General features: G+C 48.7%; 1 protein-coding gene across 1 annotated transcript; it reads left to right on the top strand.

Moving 5' to 3' along the window:
* The first annotated feature begins 3,758 nt into the window (after positions 1–3,758).
* On the top strand, positions 3,759–6,032 carry SEPHS2 (selenophosphate synthetase 2). Its single transcript, NM_001114731.2, is given in 1 exon segment — positions 3,759–6,032. A coding segment is annotated over 1 exon segment (1,347 nt). The 5' UTR covers positions 3,759–3,934; the 3' UTR covers positions 5,282–6,032.
* The last annotated feature ends 2,876 nt before the right edge of the window (positions 6,033–8,908 follow it).

Below are 8,908 nucleotides of genomic sequence, written 5' to 3'. Positions count from 1 at the left end.
AAAATTTAGCAGGAGTGGTGGTGTGCACCTGTAGTCCCAGCTACTTGGGAGGCTGGGGTGGGAGGATTGCTTGAGCCCAGGAGGTCAAGGCTGCACTGAGCTATGATTAAACCACTGCACTCCAGCTGGGGTGACACAGCAAGACCCTGTCTCAAAAAAAAAATTAAAAAAGAAAAAAAAGGGGGAAATGGGAATAGTGTACTAAAGGTATGTATATTTTACCACAGTAAAAAATAAGAATTTTTTAGATGTACTGATCCTTCAAGTGTAGTGTTATAACCCCAAATGATTATCACAATTGGGCCACATACCTGACCCAAATGCTGTTGTTGTATGTGAAAAGCAAACCAGGGGCTAGGACTCCAATCCTGTTATTCTTTTCCCAACCTGGAGTGCAGTGGCGCAATCATAGCTTACTGTCACCTTGAACTTGAACTCCCAGGCTCAAGCGAGGTCTTCTTGTTCTTTTTTTTTTTTTTTGAGATGGAGTCTCACTCTGGCACCCAGACTGGAGTGCATTGGTGCGATCTCTGCTCACTGCAACCTTCGCCTCCTGGGTTCAAGTTATCCTCCTGCCTCAGCCTCTTGAGTAGCTGAAATTACAGGCATGCACCACCATGCCCGGCTAATTTTTGTATTTTTAGTAGAGACAGGGTTTCGCCATATTGGTTAGGCTGGTCTCGAACTCTTGACCTCAGGTGATCCGCTCACATTGGCCTCCCAAAGTACTGGTATTACAGGCGTGAGCCACTGCGCTCGGCCACAAATAGTAAAACATAGCTCAATGGATCTCTCAGTGAGAAATAAGAAAAGAACAAAAGGAATGCTTCCAGGTGCTGAGGCTGCAGCCCTCAGGGTCACCCTTGAGAGGCCCCTATGGGTCACCTGCACAGAGGCACATGCATGTGTCATTCTGAGCACAGCAGGTTGGTCACTGGCCAAGGCAAATTCGTGACTTTCTTTGCACTAGTCCAAGCGAATATTGCTCCAAGTAGAAGCAACAGGGAATTGTATGGATGAAAACCTTCCCCCAAAGACCTCTGCTTCCTAGAAGGGCATGGAGTAGAGGTTATGAGTATTATCAAGGAGGCCCCTCAGCCAGGTGCAGTGGCTCATGCCTGTAATCCCAGCACTTTGGGAGGCTGAGGCAGGAGGATCACCTGAGGTCAGGAGTTCGAGACCAGCCTGGCCAACATGGTGAAACCCCATCTCTACTAAAAATACAAAAATTAGCCAGGCATGGTGGCAGGTGCCTATAATCCCAGCTACTCAGGAGGCTGAGGCAGGAGAATCGCTTGAACCTGGGAGGCAGAGGTTGCAGTGAGCTGAGGTCAAGCCACTGCACTCCAGCCTGGGTGACAAAAGCAAAACTCTGTCTCAAAACAAAACAAAACAAACAAACAAAAACAACAGAGCAGCCCCTGCTCTGCAGAGCTTACAAACGAGGGGGCCAGACAGATAGGCATGGCATTATCACATGATTAAAGAATTACAGGGCCAGGCGCGGTGGCTCATGCCTGTAATCCCAGAACTTTGGGAGGCCGAAGGGGGCGGATCACGAGGTGAAGAGATCAAGACCATTCTGGCCAACATGGTGAAACCCTGTCTCACTAAAAATACAAAACATTCGTTGGTTGTGGTGGCGGGTGCCTGTAATCCCAGCTACTTGGGAGGCTGAGGAAGGAGAACTGCTTGAACCCGGGAGGTGGAGGTTGCAGTGAGCCGAGATCGCACCACTGCATTCCAGCCCGGGTGACAGTGCGAGACTCCATTTCAAAAAAAAAAAAAAAAAAAAAGAATTACAAATTGTACTAAGTGCAGAGAGGGAGAATTCCAAAGAACTAAGAGAATGTATAACCAGCACCACCTGACCTAGTCACTTTTTAACTCAGGTGAGGTGATTACAGACATAATACAATGTTTTCCTCTTTCCCTTAGAGATATGAGGATCCTTTCCCTGTACAATAGGCTTAACATTTTGCAAAACACTTTTCAGCTGAGGTTTCCTATGGCCCTTCCACTAGATCCTAAGCAGAGATTGTGACCCTGGTTTAACAGAAGAGAAGACTAAGGTGCAGAGAGGCTAGATCACTTCCTCAAGGTCAGCCAGCTCACTGACAGCAATGCAGACATCATACAAGGTCTTTTGCTTTCACTGTATTTTCCCACTCCATCATGCTTTCTTTTTGCTTGTTTTTTAAATTCTGAAATATAGCATACCTACAAGAAGAGTGTGGGAAAATATCTATGTGCAGTTTTTTTTTTTTTTTTTTTTGAGACAGAGTCTCGCTCTTTCACCCAGGCTGGAGTGCAGTGGTGCAGTCTTGGCTCACTGCAACCTCTGCCTCCCAAGTTCAAGCAATTCTCCTGCCTCAGCCTCCTGAGTAGCTGGGATTATAGGCGCTCACCACCATGCCCGGCTAATTTTTGTATTTTTAGTAGAAACGGGGTTTCACCATATTGATCAAGCTGGCCTCGATCTCCTAACCTCGTGATCCACCCGCCTCGGCCTCCCAAAGTACTGGGATTACAGGTGTGAGCCACTGTGCCCGGCCCCGAAAATATCTATGTACAGTTTAAAGAACAACCATGTACCACGTACCCACCACCAGCCCAATGAACAGAATTAAACATAGCCCAGAAGCTCCCTGTGTAGCCCTCCCTAGACATAGCCCCTATGCTGAGTTTTCTATTCATTTTCTTGTCTTTTAAAAAAGTTTTTATTGGCTGGGTGTAGTGGCTTATGCCTGTAATCCCAGCACTTTGGGAGGCCGAGGCCAGCAGATCACCTGAGGTCAGGAGTTTGAGACAAGCCTGGCCAACGTGGTGAAATCCCGTCTGTACTAAAAATGCAAAAATAAGCCGGGTGTGGTGGCGCACACCTGTAATCCCAGCTATTCAGGAGGCTGAAGCAGGAGAATCACTTGAACCTGGGAGGTGGAGTTTTTAATAGATATTGGCAAACTGCCCTTCATGGCTATATAAGATATATATTTATTTATTTACAGAGATATAGGAATTTTAGAATAGACCAGTCCTATGTAACCCACTCTGTTCCACAGATGGATGAGTCAACCGACGCGGAGAGTGACTCCACACAAAGCTGGTGGGAAACACCATTAGAATCCATGCAGGTGTCTGGACTTTCAGTCCTAAATCTCTCTTTGTGTGTGTGTGTGTGGGGGGGGGGGGGGGGGGGTGTTTGTTTGTTTGTTATTGTTGTTTGTTTTAGAGACAGGTTCTTGCTCTGTCGCCCAGACTAGAGTGCAGTGGCGCGGACGCAGCTCACTGCAGCCTCGACCTCCTGAGTCCTAGAGTTCTTGAAGTTCCTGTTAACATTTCATTATATTGATGCTGCCTGCAGTTTGCTAACTTAATGGTAGTAGTTTAATTTCTAATTTCTCATGCTTTCTGTTTTTTCCCTTGGGCTATTTTGCCATCCTGGATCGATCATGTGCGCTGTCAAGTGACCTTTGGGACAATCCTGCCGATCATGAGGTTTGCCGAGTGACCAATCTTCCCTCGTCTACAATTTGCTGGACTTGGAAAAGTGACTGGAAGGGAGCAGAGTTCCGTCAGCCACTGCCAAGAAACCATTTAAATTACTAAGAGAGCGAAGGAAAGCACGTGACGTTCTGCAATCCCGTTGCAAGCGGTTTTGCAAGCCGGAGGTTGTTGCACCTTTTAGAGTCTAGGAAGCCCGCCTCTCGGTGGCGGAGTCGTCATTGGATGTTGCGGCTGTCAATCGCCAGGGCTATAAATAAGGGAGTCCGGCGGCTCCTCTCCCAGGAAGATTGCGCATGCCGTGGGTCTGACGTATTGAGTAGCGCTAGGGAGAATCCCTGCAGGTAATATTTGACTTTTGCTTCATATTAATCTGAGTGGAAAATAAAAGGGCCCTCTTCTCCTCTCGCTTCCCTGCCGGGCAGGCGCCATGGCGGAAGCCTCGGCGACGGGCGCCTGCGGAGAGGCGATGGCAGCGGCGGAAGGCTCCTCGGGCCCGGCGGGCTTGACTCTGGGCCGGAGCTTCTCGAACTACCGGCCCTTCGAGCCCCAGGCGTTGGGCCTCAGCCCGAGCTGGCGGCTGACGGGCTTCTCCGGCATGAAGGGCTGAGGCTGCAAGGTCCCGCAGGAGGCGCTGCTCAAACTCCTGGCGGGACTGACGCGGCCGGACGTGCGGCCCCCGCTGGGCCGGGGCCTGGTGGGTGGCCAGGAAGAGGCGTCCCAGGAAGCCGGCCTGCCGGCAGGAGCGGACCCCAGCCCCACCTTTCCAGCCCTGGGCATCGGGATGGACTCCTGCGTCATCCCCCTGAGGCACGGGGGCCTGTCACTGGTGCAGACCACGGACTTCTTTTACCCCTTGGTAGAAGATCCCTACATGATGGGGCGCATAGCTTGTGCCAACGTGCTGAGTGACCTCTACGCCATGGGGATTACTGAGTGTGACAACATGTTGATGTTACTCAGCGTCAGCCAGAGTATGAGTGAGGAGGAACGCGAAAAGGTAACGCCACTCATGGTCAAAGGCTTTCGGGATGCGGCTGAGGAAGGAGGGACGGCAGTGACCGGTGGGCAAACGGTGGTCAACCCTTGGATTATAATCGGTGGAGTTGCCACTGTAGTATGCCAACCAAATGAGTTCATAATGCCGGACAGCGCCGTCGTTGGGGACGTGCTGGTGTTAACCAAACCGTTAGGAACCCAGGTTGCTGTCAATGCCCACCAATGGCTGGATAATCCTGAAAGATGGAATAAAGTAAAGATGGTGGTCTCCAGAGAAGAGGTGGAGCTGGCCTATCAGGAAGCCATGTTCAATATGGCTACCCTCAACAGAACTGCTGCAGGTTTAATGCACACATTTAATGCCCATGCGGCCACAGATATCACAGGCTTTGGCATTCTAGGACACTCCCAGAACCTTGCAAAACAGCAAAGAAATGAAGTGTCCTTTGTTATTCATAATCTGCCAATAATTGCCAAGATGGCTGCCGTCAGCAAGGCCAGTGGACGGTTTGGGCTTCTTCAAGGAACCTCAGCTGAAACCTCTGGGGGATTACTGATTTGTCTGCCAAGAGAACAGGCGGCTCGCTTTTGTTCTGAAATCAAATCCTCCAAGTACGGAGAGGGTCACCAAGCGTGGATCGTTGGCATTGTGGAAAAGGGAAACCGAACGGCCCGGATCATTGACAAGCCGCGAGTTATTGAAGTCCTGCCTCGTGGGGCCACAGCTGCTGTTCTTGCTCCTGACAGTTCAAATGCCTCCTCTGAGCCTAGCTCGTGAGATGAAAGAACAGAAGTTGTTTGGACCTTAGAGCCATTGTCCACAATCACGGATGGTTCTCAAGAGTTGATTGTAAGAAATTTCCAAAGAAGGCTGCCTGCATAGTGGTTCCGGCTGCCCTTTCTAGGTGATTGGAATCAGCCCATCTAAAGCAGTCTTTATATGCATTCCGGGGCCAGAGTAACATTTTGAACTTTGGGGGGATATTTGTTCATCACTTGGGTAGAAGAGGAGCAAAAATACCTCTGTTTTCTCTTGCCAAAGTAAGATGAAGCTATTCCAGGTTGAGGGATTTTTCTTTGCACTGGGTTGATTAATTTCTGCACAGGGAGTGAGATTATTAAAATAACACACACACAAAGTAAATTGCAAAATGAAAAAAAATTAGAAGCAAATGAGTTTTGGACCAATATTGTTGATAAATCTAAATTGTTAAGAGAGATCTTATAATGCAACATCAAATTCTTTATTCAATTTTACTGAAGTACTGGCTCTTTCCTGCTCTGGACAAGAATTGAGCAACTTGTCTGATGACTGGGAAAGGAGGACCTGCAACCATCTGACTTGGTCTCTGTTAATGACGTCTCTCCCTCTAAACCCCATTAAGGACTGGGAGAGGCAGAGCAAGCCTCAGAGCCCAGGCCTCAGTGGTCATTAAGATGTTAAGTCTTTTGCGGCAGATTCCTGGTGATTTGATCAATAAAGAGTAATTTCTTGCTAAATAAATAAAAGAAACCTTGTTGAAAAACTATTCTGGCTAATGTTTGGTGGTTTGAAATTCAATACAGTCTTATAAAACGAACCAGCTTATACACTGAGTCTGGTATAGCAGAGAGAGAGTGTTTTCCCTGATGCTGGTGAATTGGGTAATTTAACACCCAGATTTAGGGTTGCACCTTCCCCCTGAGATGACAGAAAAGGACTCGAAGCAGGCATACGCCCCAAGGGTTAGAGAGTGGGCAGGAAATAGCAAAAGAAAGGTGTCAACAATTCTTGAAAGATGGAAAGGAGGTGGAAGAGGGGTAACTGACTTAAAGGAATCCTTCATAGTAGGGGAAGACAAAAAGCAAGAAGATGTGCTTGGAAGATGGGGTAAGACCTGGGGATAAAAACATACTGGTTGAGAGTTTATACACGGTAATTCGATCTTTAGCGTTCTCCACACTCTTATTTCACACAGCCAGGTGACTGCCTCTCACCTACGCAGGTAGAGTTGGGAGCACCACACACAGCAGAGGATAGGGAGCCTAACTGAAAAAATAAAAATTTAAAATGAGACTGCCCAGCCCCCTTCCTCAATTAGATATTCAAAATACTGGCCAGGCCGGCGCGGTGGCTCACGCCTGTAATCCCAGCACTTTGGGAGGCCGAGGCGGGCAGATCATGAGGTCAGGAGGTTGAGACCATCCTGGCTAACAAGATGAAACCCCATCTCTACTAAAAATACAAAAAATTAGCTGGGCGTGGTGGCGGGCGCCTGTAGTCCCAGCTACTGGGAAGGCTGAGGTGGGAGAATGGCGTGAACCTGGGAGGCGGAGCTTGCAGTGAGCCGAGATCGCACCACTGCACTCCAGTCCGGGCAACAGAGCGAGACTCCATCTCAAAACAAACAAACAAACAAACAAAAAACTGGCCAGGCCAGGCCCAGTGGCTCACGCGTATAATCCCAGCACTTTGGGAGGCCGAGGTGGGCAGATCTATTAAGCTCAGGAGTTTGAGTTCAGCCTGGCCAATATGGCAAAACTCCGTCTCTACTAAAACAAAAAAAATACAAAAATACCCAGGTGTGATGGCGTGCCCCTGTAGTCCCAGCTACTCGGGAGGCTGAGGTGGGAGAACCTTGAACCCGCAAGGCAGAGGTTGCAGTGTGCAAACACTGCAGTCCAGCCTGGGCGACGGGAGTGAAACCCTGTCTCAAAAAAAATAAATAAAAGCCCAAAATCACTCTACCACAAGGCCTTCTAGGTGAAAGCCTTTATTGAATGATGTTAAGCTTTTTTTTTTTTTTTTTCCGGACAAAGTCTCACTCTGTTGCCCAAGCTGGAGTGCAGTGGTTCGATCTCAGCTCACTGCAAACTCCGCCTCCCAGGTTCAAGCGATTCTTCTGCCTCAGCCTCCCGAGTAGCTGAGATTACAGGTGTGCACCACCACGCCCGGTGAATTTTGTGTTTTTAGTAGAAAACGTGGTTTCACCATGTTGGCCAGGCTGGTCTCCAACTCCTAACCTGAAGCAATTTACCCGCCTCAGCCTCCTGAAGTGCTGGGATTACAGGCGTGAGCCACCGCGCCCAGCTAATGTTAAGCTTTTTAATGCCTCATTCTTAAATATGAGCAGTCAAGGATCACCAAGCATGTGAGGAGAGCCTCCAACTTAAACAGAAAAAGGAAACTCAGAGGGACAATACAGGGAGTAGGAAAAAAGATAAAAAATATCCGCAAAGCAATACTTAAGAGAACCGGCCACTTAGAATATAAAGATAAAGCTAAAACTTGAAATTTTTAGTAGGGGGCTGGGCGCAGTGGCTCACATCTGTAATCCCAGCATTTTGGGAGGCCAAGGTGGGCGGATCACCTGAGGTCAGGAGTTCGAGACCAGCCTGGCCAACATGGTGAAACCCCATCTTTAATAAAAATATAAAAATTAGCCAGGCTTGATGGCATGAACCTGTAATCCCAGCTACTCAGGAGGCTGAGGCAGGAAAATCACTTGAACCCAGGAGGCAGAGGATGCAGTGAGCCGAGATCATGCCATTGCACTCCAGCCTGGACGACAAGGCAAAATTCTGTCTCCAAAAAAAAAAAAAAATTTCTAATAGGAGACATAAAGTTGCAGAAATTTATCAGAAAGTAGCCCCAAAAGGCCAGGCACCTTACTCACACCTGTAATCCCAGCACTTTGGGAGGCCAAGGCGGGCTTGAGCCCATGAGTTCAAGACCAACCTGAGCAACGTGGTGAAAACCTGTCTCTACAAAAAATACAAAAATTAGCAGGCATGGTGGTGTGCACTTGTAGTCCCAGCTTCTCTGGAGGCTGGGGTGGGAGGATCACTTGAGCCTGGGAGATGGAGGCTGTAGTGAGCCAAGATTGCACCACTGCAGTCACCACTGCAGTCCAGCCTGGGTGACACAGTGAGATCCTGTCTCAAAAAATAAATAAGCCGGGCGTGGTGGCTCACGCCTGTAATCCCAGCACTTTGGGAGGCCAAGGCAGGCGGATCACGAGGTCAGGAGATCAAGACCATCCTGGCTAACACGGTGAAACCCTGTCTCTACTAAAAATACAAAAAATTAGCCGGGCGTGGTGGCAGGCGCCTGTAGTCCCAGCTACTTGGGAGGCTGAGGCAGGAGAACGGCGTGAACCGGGGAGGTGGAGCTGGCAGTGAGCCAAGACCATGCCACTGCACTCCAGCCTGGGTGACAGAGCGAGACTCTGTCTCAAAAATAAATAAATAAGAAAGTAGACCATGTAGCCATAAAAAAGAATGAGTTCATGTCCTTTGCAGGGACATGGATGAAGCTGGAAGCCATCATTCTCAGCAAACTAACACAGGAACAGAAAACCAAATACTTGCATGTTCTCACTCATAAGTGGGAGTTGAACAAATGAGAACACACGGACACAGGGAG

Source organism: Pan troglodytes, chromosome 18, assembly GCF_028858775.2.
Source record: "Pan troglodytes isolate AG18354 chromosome 18, NHGRI_mPanTro3-v2.0_pri, whole genome shotgun sequence".
Taxonomy (NCBI): Eukaryota; Metazoa; Chordata; class Mammalia; order Primates; family Hominidae; genus Pan; species Pan troglodytes.
Note: the sequence above shows the minus strand (reverse complement) of the source record. Positions and strands in the feature narration are given on the sequence as shown.